The sequence below is a fragment of the Barbus barbus genome (assembly GCF_936440315.1).
Source record: "Barbus barbus genome assembly, chromosome: 44".
NCBI classification, from domain to species: Eukaryota; Metazoa; Chordata; class Actinopteri; order Cypriniformes; family Cyprinidae; genus Barbus; species Barbus barbus.
In genome coordinates, this window is record NC_136722.1 from 21,548,116 (window position 1) to 21,565,094 (window position 16,979).

General features: G+C 36.7%; 1 protein-coding gene across 1 annotated transcript; it reads left to right on the top strand.

The window, feature by feature from the left end:
* The first annotated feature begins 3,806 nt into the window (after nt 1–3,806).
* Nucleotides 3,807–16,576, top strand: LOC306863143 (regulator of MON1-CCZ1 complex-like). Its single transcript, XM_079406347.1, has 20 exons — nt 3,807–4,000; nt 4,516–4,592; nt 7,147–7,231; nt 7,312–7,368; nt 7,960–8,046; nt 8,160–8,300; nt 8,454–8,557; nt 8,680–8,769; nt 8,862–8,967; nt 9,133–9,241; nt 9,363–9,407; nt 9,504–9,557; nt 9,633–9,761; nt 9,850–9,956; nt 11,642–11,758; nt 11,917–11,994; nt 14,718–14,822; nt 14,946–15,014; nt 15,096–15,321; nt 15,479–16,576. Exons 1-20 carry the CDS (start codon nt 3,902–3,904, stop codon nt 15,556–15,558), a joined length of 1,965 nt encoding a protein of 654 aa, XP_079262473.1. The 5' UTR covers nt 3,807–3,901; the 3' UTR covers nt 15,559–16,576.
* Nucleotides 16,577–16,979: the final 403 nt, after the last annotated feature.

A 16,979-nucleotide genomic window follows, 5' to 3' on the forward strand; every position in this document is an offset into this window, starting at 1 on the left:
AGAAGAAAATTTCAATTGGCACTTAGAGGCTTTTGAATCTGAACTCTTCATATACTTTTAATAAAATAATTGTGATTATATATATAATATATGTAAAATATAGGCCTATGTAAAATACAGCATGTATATTCATACATAACAATATAAACAAAATAAGATTTTACATAAAATATATATATATATTTTTATTTTAATCAAAATTATTTTATTGTTATTATTAATATGTCATGCATATAGGCTATATGTCTGATATAAAATAAATTGTATAATTTTATGTGTGTGTGTGTTTAAAATGTATTTTAAAGTGTGAATTTAAGCTGTGAATTTGTAATCATAAAGCTGAGGAAGGCGTGTGTTCACTGCTGTCCTTACTCCGGGCCGTCACTAAAATTCACGGGACAAATTTTCTGGGTGTATACATACGACAGAAGACCTTCTGTCAGGGCCTGGCCCTGGACAATGTTGTGTATTAAGTTTCAAATATGAATCTCTCCTGCTGAGCTGCCCTCCAGTAGAGCTCAGGTGATTCTCGTCGCATATATAATCAACTGATCTGATTCAGGAGAACACCTTTGTGTGACGTCACAGACTTCACTGAACTGAACACGTCACGATCACGTTATGATTTCATGGACCGAAGAGCAGGCTGGTGTTTTGAACGACAGTGTGACCGCTTTGTTCGCATTCATAAAACAAATTATTAGGCCACATGTGAAAAGTCAATTCACGTTACACGCGCTGTTGTCGCGTTTTATTGATTTATTATTTATCGGCTGAATAAATGAATAGGCTACTTTCTAATCCTTTAATAATTAATAATTCTTTTTTTTTTTTTAACAAAAATAGACGTAGGCAGAATTTTAGATCACCATTCACTTTCACTGAGTTGCTTTTGTGGAAGACGAGTGAACAAAATTGATAAAATGTCCATTTTTGGGTGAGATAAACCTTTAATGTCCAATAACTAGTAATAAATAGGCTAATATATTACTATATCCTATATCTTATAGACAGTTTTGGGAAGGTTACTTTGTAAATGTAATAGGTTACAGACTACAACCCTACTTAAAATGTAATAAGTACTATAACTTTTCAATTACTTTATTAATGTAACTGATTACTTTTTGATTACTTTTCTAAATTCCTAATGTTTTCAACTGTTAATCACTTTCAAACTTGTAAAGCTGACGGGTTAACCTTACAGTACTCAACACTGATTACTGTCAGACTTTCAAAATCATCTGTGTGGAGGAAGGAAGGACGAGTAGAGCAGCTGGAATGGGGCAACAGGGGGCCTGGACCAGGTGGGAGCAGGCCATGGACCGCAAGGTCACCTGGACGGAGCTCTGGCAAAGCGAGCCGCACCGCATAACCTTCCTGATTCGGGCAGTGTATGAAGTCCTGCCTAGCCCAGCAAACCTCTGTACGTGGGGAAAAGCAGACACACCAACTTGCCATCTGTGCCCAGCTCGTTCTGAGCTCCTGCCCAACAGCGCTCGGCCAGGGTCGTTACACTTGGCGTCACAACCAGGTGCTGAAATCTATTACAGATACCATCAGCAAAGAGATCAGCAAAGGCGGCCGAGGGAGCAATACCACTCGCTCAGTCGCATTTGTTAGGGCAGAAGAACAGCCACAAGCAGGGAGGAAGGCACCAGCAGGGATCCTGGCATCAGCCAAGGACTGGAAACTCTCTGTGGATTTGGAGAAGCAGCTGAAATTCCCCCAGCACATCGTCAGCACAACTATGCGGCCAGATATTATTCTAGTCTCAGAGAATACCAAGAATATAATCATCATGGAGCTGACCGTGCCATGAAAGAAAGATGACCAAATATGAACATCTGGTCATAGACTGCCGAGCACAGGGCTGGAAGGCGAGATGCATGCCTATCGAGGTTGGCTGCAGAGGATTTGTGGGGCGTTCCCTCCACAAAGCCTTTACTGCGCTGGGCATTGCAGGAACAACAAGGAGCAGGGCCATCAAGAACACCACCGATGCAGCCGAGAAAGCCTCGAGATGGCTCTGGATCTGTAGAGGAGCACCATGGGGGCAAGTGAGTGCTACCTGAACACAAGTCGCAGTCTGATCAGCCGTGGCTGGGTCGCCTGGGCGAGGGTGTCTGATGTTGAAAGACCCGAAACACCCGAGGACCCCAGGTTACATCACTGATGATGGATTCAGGTGCATCTGAAGATGTGTTTCAAGAACATCACTTGAATTAAGATTATAATATTTTAACTTTAAAGGAGACATTGGATGCCAAATATCTTTATTTGCATATAAATGTGTCTTGGCAGTGTGTGGACACAACCACCCTACAATGATAAAAATTTTAAAATGATAAAAAGGCCTTTTTTTTATCCCCCAAAAACCTAAACAGTTTCAATTATCAAGCCATTTTGATTTTGGAGTGAATAACCAGTGCTCTCTTCCACCTTCAATACCATGACTGAGGTGAGACCCTTGAGCAAGAACCGAACCCCCAACTGCTCCCTGGGTGCCACAGCAATTCGGCTGCCCACTGCTCCGGGTGTGTATTCACAGTGTGTGTGTGTGTTCACTGCTGTGTGTGTGCACTTGGATGGGTTAAATACAGAGAACAAGGGAGAATTCAAGGAAGGTTTTGTTAAAAAGTTAAAACTCAAGGATGGAGCAGTACCCATTGTTCATGATCCAGCTGCACCTCCAGAAGAAGTAAGTCTCACGCTTTATATTTTTTATGATTATTTGCGAATCGCCTTTGCTCTTCCACAGAAGAGAGGGGCGGGTGAGCAGAACTCATTAGCATATAAAGAGATATGCAGCGAAACAAGTTGCTGTGAACAGAGCTGTTTTTGACAAGGTAAAAAGGGTGTCGTTTTTCACGACCACTGAGACCATTTCGAGAAGACCCTAAAGAATCATACAAACTTGTGGAAAATGGGCATCCGATGTCCCCTTTGAAGCACAGCCACCACAAAATCAGACTTACTTTAAAATCATTCTGAGGTTAAAAATGGATTTAAAATCATAAGATATAGTTTAATAGCTATGATACTGTTTTTGAAATCAAATCTTTGCATAACTATAACGGGAAACACTGGAATCTAACAATGCCTTAGAAAAAAACTGTTAATCTTAAAAAAAATAAAGCATATACATAAACCCATATAAGAAATATAAGAGTTATCGGATAAGCATGTTACAGTATAAACTTTCATATTTTAGAGCAGTCACTGCAATTTATGAAAGAAATCAATTAAATATGTATGTGTGTGTGAAACAAATCAGATGTCACCCCCTTTGTAATCTTTAACATTTTCCATTTTTTCTTAGTAATTGTAACTAATTACAATTACTTTAATTACGTAATTACGTTACATTACGTTACTCCCCAACACTGCTTAAATAGCCTATATTAGCCTACTGTTATTGAAAATTTTTAAATAGTTATTAGGCTATTTTTATTAATTGAAATTTGAAGAAAAAAAATGTAACAAACAATGATTTTAATCCACTTTCAGAAGGACTAATACTTAAAAGTGAGAAAACAGTAAAGCCCTATTTAATTTGATAAAAATGTTAATTAAATGAATTAAAACTTAGTTTTGCTTTTTCTAACTTATTTTTTTTTCTAACTTTTTGCCTTAAAATGTCCGAAATTGAATTCTCTTAAACATGTAGATCCCTGATTTGTTAGAACAACTTATATGAAATGTTAAAAAATACCAAGGCGATATGATCTCATAAAAGCAATTGAATTTCCATGTTTATTGTTACAGTGTAGCGCGTCTGAGGAGACGTCACGTGACCGCTTGAGCATCACATGACTGCCTCACTGTTGCGGACGCGGAAGTGGAAACACCAGCTGAAGTAAAAGCACAAAGCTGCGGAATAAACGACTGTACATTAAACGATATGAGTGAGGAATATTATCTAGAGCTCAGTGAAAACCCCGTGCAGTTTGAGAACGCATCCAGCGTCAACAATGTGTTTTTCGACGAGGCGAATAAACAGGTGAGGACACGTGTAATGATATGAAGTGTAAAAATGATATGATATTATAAAGCGATATCATGGCTGTGTCTCAAAATCTAATGAGCTGTCTTCCTAGACAACATTTTGAATGCTGTCTCGATGGGCACAGTCATAATATAGATGTAGATAAATGCTTCCATAAAACGTAATAACAAATGATTAGATAGGCAGGTAAATGTACTATGCAGTGGTCTTCAAGTTCAATGCATGGAGATGACCTTTTAATGCATTAAATACATAACTAGATTCGCTTATGTTCACGAATATATTGATATTTAGATGCATGTTTATGACTGTAACCCTGTTATGTGTATTTTAGTCACCAGGTTTATGGTTGTTTGGGATAAAATGTAGTGATCTGTTCATATATCAAGAAGTGCTGTGGCTATAAAGTGGTATCAAATGATACTTTTCTATACACTATGGGATTGAATGATTTCTCAATTGTAATTTATGATTCTGAGTATAATAGTTGGTGTTTTGTGTGATTTCAGGTGTTTGCGGTACGATCTTGTGGGGCCACAGGTGTTGTGGTTAAAGGGCCAGATGACAAGAGCTCAGTGGCTTTCCGGTAAATCCACTAGACTTTCTTTATGCATCTACAGTGCTGCTGGAAAGTTTGTGAACCCTTTAGAGTTTTCTATATTTCTGCATAAATATGACCCAAAACATAATCAGAAGTCCTTAAAGTAGACACAGAGAACCCAATCAAACAAATGAGACAGAAATATTTTCTTTGTCATTTATTTATTCAGGAAAATGATCCAATATTGCATATCTGGGAGAGGCAAAAGTATGTGAATCTCTTGGATTAGCAGTTAATTTAAAGGTGAAATTAGAGTCTGTGCAGAGGTGATTTCAGTCACTATCAAATGTCAGTACGTGACCTGTTTTATTCAAAGAACAAGCATCTATCAAAGTCTGATCATGTTTGAGGAAGTTAATCATGTCACGAACAAAGGAGATTACTGAGGACCTTGGAATAAGAGTCAATGTTGCTTATCAGGCTAGAAAAGGTTACAAAACCATATCTAAAGAGTTTGGACTCCACATTCAGACAGATTGTGTACAAATGGAGGAAATTCAAGACCACTGTTGCCTTCCTGAGAAGTGGTCGACCAACAAAGATCACTCCGAAGCAGAACGTGTAATAATCTGCAAGGATGCAAAAGTTCCCAGGGTAACTTCTAAGCAACTAAAGGCCTTTCTCACATTGGCTAATGTTAATGTTCATGAGCGCACCATCAGGAGAACATTGAGCAACCATGGTGTGCATGGCAGAGTTGCAAGAAGAAAGCCACTGTTCTCCAAAAAGAAAATTGCTTGCTAAAGATCATGTGGACAAGCCAGAGGACTACTAGAGAAAGGTTTAATGGATGGATGAAACCAAAATAGAAGTCATTGGTTTAAATGAGAAGCTATTATGTTCGGAGAAAAGAGCACACTGCATTCCAGCTTAAGAATCTTATCCCATCTGTGAAACATGGTGGTGGTAGTATCATGGCTTGGGTCTGTTTTGCTGCATCTTGTCCAGGATAGCCTGCCATCATTGATGGAACAATGACTTCTGAATTATACCAGCAAATTCTAAAGGAAATGTCAGGACATCTGTTTAAGAACAGAGTCTCAGGAGAACGTGGGTCGTGCAGCAAGACAACAACCCCAAGCACACAAGTCATTCTACCAAAGAATGTTTAAAGAAGAACAAAGTAAATGTTTTGCAATGGCTGAGTCAAAGTACAGACTTTAATCCAATTAAAATGTTGTGGAAGGACCAAAGCAAGCAGTTCATAGGAGGAAACCCACCAACATCACAGAGTTTAAGTGGTTCTGCACTAGAACTCCTACATGTTATTGTGCAGGACTGATCAGCATTTACAAGAAACATTACCTTCAGTTACTGCAGCAAAAGGAGGTCACACCAGATACTGAAAGCAAAGATTCACGTACTTTTGCAACGCACAGATATGTAACACTGGATCATTTTTCTCAATAAATAAATGACAAAGAAAATATTTTCCTCTCATTGATTCTGTTCTCTTTGTCTACTTTCAGGACTTGTATGAAAATCTGATGTTGTTTTGGGTCATATTTATGCAGAAATATAGAAAATTCTAAAGGGTTCACAAACTTTCAAGCAGCACTGTATATCCTATATACATAATGCAAAGATCAGTGTTATTTTAGAATTATTTATATAGTATTTGTTAATATTTATTTTTATTTGCATTTATTTTTATATTAAGTTTTTAAAGTAATACTTTTATTATTTTAAATCTTTATATTTGGGTTTAATTTATTTTGATTTCAATTTTAGTTTTAGTCATTTTAAAGAGATACTCCACCCCAAAATGCAAATTTTGTCATTAATCATTTACCCTCATGTCGTTCCAAACCAGTAAAAGCTTCATTCGTCCTCGGAACACAATTTAAGATATTTTGGATGAAAACCGGAAGGCTTGAGACTGTCCCATTGACTGCATAGTAAATAACACTCCCTGTCAAGGCACAGAAAAGTATTAAGAACATCGTCAAAATAGTCCATCTGCCATCAGTGGTTCAATCTGAATTTTATGAGGCGACGAGAATACTTTTTGTACACAAAGAAAATAAAAATAACGACATTTATTTAACAATTTGTCTCCTCTGTCCCTCTGTGTCAGCGTAGCACCATTTTGGAGAACATCCGATGGACGCAAAGTGCGTACGCTATTCTCTGTCATTAGTAACGCATGGATATGTATTGTACATTTATTTACGCTTTGATTTGAACGGATACAGCGTATCCATGCGTTACTGATGATTGAGAATAGCGTATGCACTTTCCGTCCATCGGATGCTCTACAAATTGGCGCCACACAGAGAGACAAAGAGGAGACAAATTGTTGAATAAATGTCGTTAATTTTAACGACACGAGGCTAAGTGATCAATGACAAAATTAGCATTTTGGGGTTAGGGTTAAATTAAATTAGTAAAATAAAATAGTTTATTTTTAAATTTAGGAGTTTCATCTAACATTTGTATTTTAATTTTATGTTAGCTTTACTTAAATTACTGAAAATGTTTTTAATAGTTTTAGTTAACAATAACAACATTGGTAAGCATAAACTGTTTCGTTTGACAGAATGGATGACAAAGGAGAGGTGAAGTGTATCAAATTCTCATTGGGGAACAAAATCTTAGCTGTGCAGCGCACTCCAAGATCAGTTGTAAGTATAATTGATGGCTGCTGTCGCAATAAATGCAGTTGTCGTGCACAGTGAATTTCTTTCTTTCTCTTTTTTTTTAGGATTTCATGAACTTCATTCCTGACTATCCACACTTGGAATTTTCCCATGAGTGCAAGGTACATCTCTACACAAACAGAGATTGACTATAATTAATTTATGTACGCATGTATGTATGCATGTATAAACTACCAATCAAAAGTTTGGGGTCAGTAAGATTCAGTAAGAATAAAAAGTGTTTTATTCAGAAAGGAAAGGATGCATTAAATGGCATAAAATTATTATGTTACAAAAGATTTCTATGATTCTATATTTCAAATGAATACTGTTGTTGAGCTTCCTATTTATCAAAGAATCCTGAGAAAAATTAATCATGCTTTCCACAAAACTATTAAACAACTGTTTTCAACATAATGCTAATACTAATAAATGTTTTCCTGAGACTGATTTCTGAAAGATCATGTGACACTGGAGTAATGATGCTGAAATATCAGCTTTGCATCACAGGAATAAATTACATTTTAAAATATATTCAAATAGAAAACAGTTATTTTAAATTCTAAAAATATTTCACAATATTACTGTTTTTACTTCATTTTTGATCAAATAAATTAAGCCTTAAATCATAAGACTTACTTACTGAAAAATCATACTGACCCAAAATCTGTGAAACTGGTAATGTACTGTATTTTATTTTATTTATTTTGCAGACGAAGAATGCCAGTATTCTCGGATTTTGTTGGACCACCTGGAACGAGATTGTATTTGTTACTGATCAGGGAATAGAATTTTATCAGGTGGGGTGACACCTTACATCAGTAAATTGATTGAAGTATTTTCTTCTTCTTTTTTTAACAAAACAAGTCATTTACTAAAGGTAAACGGATTTTTTTTTTTCCCTCTGTTTCAGGTGCTGCCTGATAAACGAACCCTGAAGCTCTTAAAGAGCCAGAGCATCAATGTGAACTGGTACATGTATTGCCCAGAGACGGCCGTTCTTCTCCTTTCCACCACTGTACAGGGTAATGTGCTGCAGCCATTTGCTTTCAAGGTGAGTTTGATGTCTTCTTGTTTAATGTTGATGGAAAGCACGCAAGAGTTTTGCATCTGCAGACTTCCTTCCACAAGAGGGCAACAGTAACTCTGATTCTAGATTATTACATCTCAAAACATACTGCTCTAATCCTAACATTACTTTCCCTAGACTGCGACCATGTCAAAGATGTCCAAGTTTGAGATTGAACTACCAGCGGTGCCCAAACCAGCCAAACTCAGCCTTTCTGAACGTGACATCGCTATGGCTACAATGTAAGACCTGTGTATGAACACCTGAGACAACACTAGACATCTAAATCTGAACAAATATCTTTCTGCAAAAGATAAGTGGGTTAGTAGTAGTCCAGCAGTCACGCTCTTTCTCTCAACTGTAGTTATGATCAGCTCTATGTGATGTATCTGAAGCATCACTCCAGAACCACCAACAGTCCTGGAGCCGAGGTGGTCCTTCATCATCTGCCCAGGTACAATAGATAAGTTACTGTCCCATAAAAATTGTGCTGTTCTTCCAATGTTCAAATCTATTTGACCTGTTCCTTCTTTCTTTTAACTGTAGAGAAGGCACATGTAAGAAGACTCATGTGCTCAAACTAAACACCACGGGCAAGTTTGCCCTGAACGTGGTGGATAATCTAGTTGTGGTGCACCATCAGAGCTCACAGGTGAGTTTGACATGCTTTTAAGCTCCTAATCACATGATATGAACACATTTGTGGAGTTCATTATGATGTCCATAATGAATTAATCACTCACAATGTGCTTTGCTAGTCCTCTGACTGATCTGCTTTGAACCTTGTTTGAAATGCATGTGTCTTTTTGCATTTCAGACTTCACTAATTTATGATATAAAACTGAGGGAATTAGATGGTGCATTAAATGTGCATCAGCCTGTGCTTCCTGCTCTATCCATCAACCCCTACAAAATCCCTCACTCAGGTGAATTGTAATTAATTTAGAAAGTGGCACCACACTTTTGACGGTAAACTATGGCTGCTTCTGTACGTAATGCTTCTCTGAGAGTGCAAAGGAACCTAATTTTCTTTCAACATCGTTACAGGACCTGCGGCCGCTCCAAGTCAGGCTCCGGTGCCCTGTGAACTTTGTATCCTTACAGTTGAGCTGTGAAATGTACCATATGTTCAAATGTGAAATATACCATAATTACTTGCCCTTCTCAAACTTTTCCTTAACATTCAAGACTCATCTTCCTGGAGTGTTTTTCAACCAGATATCATCATCAGTGCCAGTGAAGGTACTTTACTAAACAATGCACAAATGAAATCCAATCTGGCGTGACGGAGAGTGATTTATGTTCTCTGTTTGTCAGGATATTTGTGGTACCTCCAGGTGAAGCTCCAGCCTACGCTGAATCTCCTGCAGGATAAAGGCAAACTCATGGACTTCCTGTTGCGGAGACGAGACTGCAAAATGGTCATCTTGTCTGTGTGCTCGCAAAGTAAGCAAGCCTGATAGAGTAAGATATGATGTTTGAAATATACTATACATTAGGATAATGTGTAATAAACCAGTGTCTTGTTCCTCAGTGCTTACAGGAGGAGATAAAGGGAACCTGTCTGTGGTGGCCACAGTGTTTGATAAACTCAACCAAGTGTACAAAGAGTACCTGGATGCAGAGCAAGCGTATACTGCGGTCGGTACAGATTGTTTTATTATACTGTATTTTCTATATACAGTGCCCTTCAAAAGTATTGGAACAGTAAGGCCAATTCCTTTATTTTTGCTGTAGACTGTAAACATTTGGGTTTGACATCAAAAGGTGAATATGAGATGAGAGATGAACATTTCAGCTTTTATTTACAGGTATTTTCATCTGGATCTGATACACAACTTAGAAGATATCACCTTTTGTTTGAACCCACCCATTTTTCATTTTTTGACTGACAGGTGTGTTTTGTTGCCCTGGTGTGTCCTATTAATTGATTATTCAAACAATAAATAGCACTGAATGTCTGCGCTCAGTTTCAGATCCGTGCAGACTGCATTTATAGTTAGTTAGACGTGTAACCAACATGAAAACCAGAGAGGTGTCTATGGGTGAAAAACAAGCAATTGTGAAGCTGAGAGAAGATGAAAAATCAATCAAACCATTGCACAAACACTGGCAATAGCAAGTACAACCATTTGGAATCTCCTGAGGACGAAAGAAACCACTGGTGTACTAAGTAACAGACCTCAAACGGGTAGATCAAGGAAAACATCTGCAGTTGATGACAGAAACATTGTGATAGCTGTAAAGAAAGACCCTAAAACAACTGTGTGTGACATCAGCAACAACCTCCAGAGGGCAGGAGTGAAGGTATCACAATCTACCGTTCGCAGAAGACTTCATGAACAAAAGTACAGAGGCTACACCAGAAGATGCAAACCACTCATTAGCAAGAAGAATAGGAGACGAGCCTCAAAAACTCTGGGACAAGGTTTTATGGACTGATTTTATGGACCAAAGTGATGGAAAGGCTAAAGTTTGGAGAAAGAAAGGATCTGCTCATGATCCCAAACATACAAGCTCATCTGAAACACAGTGAACACAGGTGTACATTATAGTACACATTACACAAGTAATGTAATGGCTTGGGCTTTCATCGCTTCTTCTGGGACAGGCTCATTAATCTTCATTAATGATGTAACACATGATGGCAGCAGCTAAATTAACTCAGAAGTCTACAGAAATATTTTGTCTGACAATTTACAGAAAGATGCAACCAAACTGATTGGGAGATCCTTCATCATGCAGCAAGATAATGACCCAAAACATAGTGCCAAAACAACAAAGTAGTTCATCAGGGGCAAGAAGTGGAAGGTTTTAGACTGGCCAAGTCAATCACTTAAACCCTGTAGAGTTTGCATTTTACCTGCTAAAGAAGAGACTGAAGGGAGTAACCCCCCAAAACTGAAAGAGGCTGCGGTGAAAGCCTGGAAAAGCATCACAAAAGAAGACAAAATGTCAATGGGTCACAGGCTTGATGCAGTTATTGAAAGCAAAGGATTTGCAACTAAATATTAAGTCTTTTTCACTTTAATCTATGTTAATTCTATCTGTTCCAATACTTTAGGTAACATGAAAAATTCAAACAAAAGGTGCTATCTTCTAAGTTGTGTATCAGATCCAGATGAAAATACCTGTAAATAAAAGCTGAAATGTTAATCTCTCATCTCATATTCATCTTTTGATGTCAAACCCAAATGTTTTCAGTCTACAGCAAAAATAAAGGAATTGGCCTCACTGTCCCAATACTTTTGGAGGGCACTGTATGAATGTAGTATTTATAGAAGTTGTTTTCATTATATTTTTGGCTTGTTTTTCTCTCTCCTCAGGCTATGGAATCAGGGCCCAGTCGCTCCAGCACTTCTTATAAAAGGCCGGTCCGGACTCAGGCGGTGATAGATCAGTCAGACATGTACACACACGTGCTGTCTGACTTCACTGAGAAGGTGGTATACAAGCATTGTATTTCTTTTAAGGATGCAATTGTTTTAACTATGTGCATTTGTTCTCAGTTATTTAGGTCTCAGAGATCTCTGTCTGAAGGATTGTTATGAATAGATTGCTATTTCGTATTCTAATGCCATAAATTGTCTTCTTTGAACAGGGAGTGAAACATAAGTTCATCATTGCAGTTCTCATGGAGTACATTCGTTCTCTTAACCAGTTTCAGATCCCCGTTCAGGTATGAACACAATGAGGTCTTTAAAGGAATAGTTCACCCAAAAATGAATAATTCCAGGAAATATATTTATCCTCAGGCCATTGAAGAAGTAGATTAGTTTGTTTCTTCATCAGTACAGATTTGGATAAATTTAGGATTGCATCACTTGCTCACCAATGGATCGTCTGCAGTGAATGGGTGCCGTCAGAATGAGAGTCCAAACAGCTGATAAAAACATCACAATAACCCACAAGTAATCCACATGACTCCTGTCCATCAATTAAATTCTTGTGAAGTGAAGAACTGTGTTTATAAGAAACAAATCCATCAATATGACGTCTTAACTTGGAAACCGTCTATAATAATAATAATAATAATAATAATAAAAAAGCTTCCTACAGTAAAAAAGTCCATCTCATGTTGTCCTCTCACATCAAAATCCACCAATATGTATTTGTTTACAACCGTTTTGGTGCTTGATCTGTGCATATTTCTCTGCTGATTCAGATGAGAAGCATTTTTTTTTACTGGAGAAATCTTTATTAAGGATAGGGTTTTGTATTTTTGCCAGAAGCAAAGGTTTGGAGTTTAAAAACGTCCTAAAGATGGATTTTTTTCCCACAAACACACAGCTTTTCACTTCACAAGATGTTAACTGATGGTCTGGCGTCATATAGATTGCTTGTGGTTTATTGTGATGTTTTTAACAGCTGTTTGGACTCTCATTCTGACGGCACCCATTCACTGCAGAGGATCCAATGGTAAGCAAATGATGTAATGCAAGTGACGTAATTTTTGGATGAACTATTCCTCTTTTTTTTTTTTTTACTTTTGAGCTTTGTCCATTTGAGAAATCAGGATATCTTACCTACAATCAGAGCTGAAAATCTTTTGAAAGGATCTTTAACATGTAAACATTGCAAAACCATAAACATAGGTAATAGTTTCACAGGTTGGTATGAAATATTCATTCCATTCGTAAGCTCTGGAGTAACTGTAAATGATATCCCAGGTTCACCTTCACCTGACCCAGGTGTTGGGGCTTGTTGGATGTTTTGCTTGGCGTTTCGGTTGCTTAGACACATTCTGCTTGAGCATTTTCAGTAACTGATGATAATCTTTGCTTTGGCCTCCAGCATTACACTTCACCCCTCAACATCTTTTTTTTTTATTGTGGACGTTCCTTAAACTGTGCCTTTGAACGAAATATGTGGGAATATTACGAATAGCAATGCAGTTGTTTACTTGTTATCTGACATTTAGGAGATACTTCACATTTGCACCAACCGCAGGTTCAGCCCCCTTGGAACGTCGTATAGGTTTCAGTGCAGTTATAACTGAACATACTGTAGCTTAAGGCAGCAAACTTTGTTTATGAGCTTTTTAGGCTTTATTTGTACGAAAGTGGAGGGAAAAAGTGGTGAGAGAGAGAGAGTGCAATGGGATAAGCTTTTTATAAATGTATGAAGATCTAGTCACATCTACAAACGGTGATCTAGGTTAATTTTACAAAAACTGAATGTGTTTGGGGAAGATGGCTGTTAAAAATATATAATTTTAAGCCACTCAAAAGAACAAACTTACTTGAATAAAAGATTATTTCATTTTGATGAACCAGATCAACCGAGAGAGTTAGGCAGCTGATCTGATCTTCCTGTTGCAATAAATAAATTAGAGGCAATAGTTTTAAAATAGAAAATGTACAAAAATATGAAATATTTGATTTGTTTACTTGCAACTTATGTGACCATTAACCAACATCAGAGAAACATGAACATGCAAATGTGTTGTTCAGTTATTGAAATATTTAAAGTTCACCCAAAAATGTTCCAAACCTATGAGATTCTTTCTTATGTTGAACATAAAAGAAGATATTTTGAAGAAGGCTGGTAATCAAACAGTTTATGGTCCCCATTGTTGTCCATTGTATTTTTTTCCCTACTATGGAAGTCAATGTGGACCAACGACTATTTGGTTCTTCAAAATATCTTCTTTTGGGGTCATTAAGAAAGAAACTCAGACAGGTTTCGAAACAACATGAGTAAATGATGACAACATTTTTGGGTGAACAATTCCTTCAAGCAAGTATCTGCAAGTAAGAGAAGTAAATATTTTTCAACAATTGTTTTTGTCAAAAGGGTTCAGCTAAGATGAATTGGGAATCACTGCTCAGTGTTGTTATTCTTAAATAAAACTAAAACAATTAAAAAAAAAATTAATTGAAAGTTGAAATAAAATAAATATAAATATTAGACAACTTAAATGAGCATTACAAATGTTGCACTGGCAACTAACTGAAATAAAGTTGAACTAAAATATTAAAAATAAAATACATGTGTAAATAAAGATAAAATGACAAAAGAAAGTTACTGAAACTTAAAGTAATATAAATGAAAATTATAAAATAAAAGCCAATTCAAAATATGAAAACTATATTTAAATATACTGTGATGGTATATAATTAATACTAAAGTAATAGTTCCAGCCTTAATGTCTTGCATGTGAGCAATTCTATTTTGACAAGTAATATATATGGTATAATAAGGCTTATAATTAATATATAAGCTTTTACAAATGCTTGTTTTCTTTTTGTAGTGTTGGGTTTGAGTATGTTTTTTTTTCAGAATTTAATGTTACATTTGCATTATTTAGTAAAGAATTATAATAGAGACAAACTGCATAGTAGTCAAAGTTGTGTTGTATGTGGTACAATGACTCTTCTCATCTTTATTTTTCCTTTCCAGCATTATTTGTTTGAGCTAGTCATCAAAACTCTGGTCCAGCACAACCTCTTCTACACGCTGCACCAATTTCTTCAGTATCACGTCCTGAGCGACTCCAAACCACTGGTGAGTTTACAGTTTAGTCTAACTCAATTTCTTAAACTAGAATTTTCATTTATGTACATTCCTCTTGTCTGGAAACCTCTATAAAGCTTTGCTTCAATAAGAACTTCTTAATGATGTTTCTAGGCCTGTCTGCTGCTGTCTCTCGAGAGCACGTATCCACCTGCTCACCAGCTCTCTCTGGACATGCTGAAGGTAAAAAGAAAAACAGGTTGAAGCTTTATTTTGCCTGTTGCTGTTGATCCGGAGTGATCCACATGTGTTTGTGTTTTTCAGAGGCTCTCCACTGCTAATGATGAGATCGTGGAGGTTCTTCTGTCCAAGCAGCAGGTTTTGGGCGCTCTGCGTTTCATTCGAAGCGTCGGAGCCCACGATAACGTCTCCGCTCGGAAGTTTCTGGACGCCGCGCGGCAAACAAACGACACTATGTTGTTCTACACCATCTTCCGTTTCTTCGAGCAGAGGAATATGCGGTTGCGTGGTAATCCTGGTTTCAACCAAGGTAAGTGATTTTGATCAATGGAGTTTGTGTTTACAAAATGGGCTGAACATCAAAATCAAACAAACCAGGGTGTAAAGATATACTTGGTTTTCATTGATTGGAGCAGAAAACATCAGCACATGAGTGGACTTCCTCTGACATCATCTTCCTGTTTCAGGAGAGCACTGTGAGGAGCATGTGGCCTACTTTAAACAAGTGTTTGGAGAGAACGCTCAGATGAAACAAGCCACGGCATGAAAGACTACAGTAACAGCAGGAACAATGGTTTATCCAGGAAACGAAAACCTTTGAAGCTCACATGAACACTAGAGAGAGTCTAGAGGCTTAAAAGAGACACTTTATCATCTTATATGCATGTTTGCCATAAAGTACAGATTGCTTTAGCAGGATAAAGCGGTAACAGACTGGTATGGAGAATTACTAACAACGCCACAATGCAAAATAGTGCTCAATTTACTGGTCTGTACTGTATGTATGAATGCTGATCATGTATATATTTTTTAAAAGAAATCTCTAGCTTTTACAGTGTGTATATAATAAATATAATATGTACATATATGTAAAATGCTTTGTGAGATTCTGTACCGAAAATAAATTAATGAATGGGCCAAGCGCTGGAACAAGTCAAGGCGATTGTTTTCAGTTCGTCATTTTTGGCGTGATGATATCTACGGAAATGATTCAACCCTTCCACCCACAGATGTCTGGGATTGGTAATTATTCTTATCTGCGCTAGCTGCAAGTTATGAGTCATTCTAAAATTTAGGGTACATTTCATGTCCATTGATGATAATTATGTTTTTTCTAACAATTTTCTTCAGAAATATTTGATCCATTATGAGAATACATACTTATTTTGTGCAACTTGTTTTTCAGTTTGCTTGAAATTGTCTTTATGACCCTTAAATTAATTTACAGTTGTTTTTTTTAGTTCATCGTAATGAATAAAGCATTGAAGTCAAGATTATTGGTTTCTGCAATCTAAATACCTTAAGCAGATTGAGTTTAAATTTATTATCATATTTCATTTCTCTCATGTCCACAAAACTTCTGTCAACTATGTGACTAACCAAACACCCCCTTGAAAACTAAAAATGGGTTCATCATAAAACTATGTGACCAGCACCATTATCAAGAAAACTTTTATCTGTATTTGATCTCCAATGACTTGTCAAGAGTATATGGATTGAGTGTTGGGTACATTGTGGTTAATATTTTAATGATTTTCATTCAAATAAATATTAAAATCAAGGTCAAACTGTTTGATAATTTTGTGTCAAAATGGTGAAATTGTCAACCCTGTTACCCGTCAACCCATAAAGTTAGTCCGTAACATTTGACAAACTCAAAAACATTTTCTTAATAATATCAAAATTCTCAAGCTTGGCAACTAGCAGATAAGTTTTATTGAGAAAGCATATCGTTTTTAAAATCTCTATATTTTTTCACATTTCCAGGGCTTTCCAGTTTGGTAATTGTTTCTATAGTGATGAACGGAAACTACAACAAATATATTTTTATCTTGCTGTTTGCAAAAGAAAAAAATCCACAATATCATTTATATCCACAGCCGGTGTATTAAACACTTAACTAGTTTTGAGTAATTTAATGCCAAGGTAAGAAACCAAGTATAGCGTAATAAACGTAAACATTTTTTT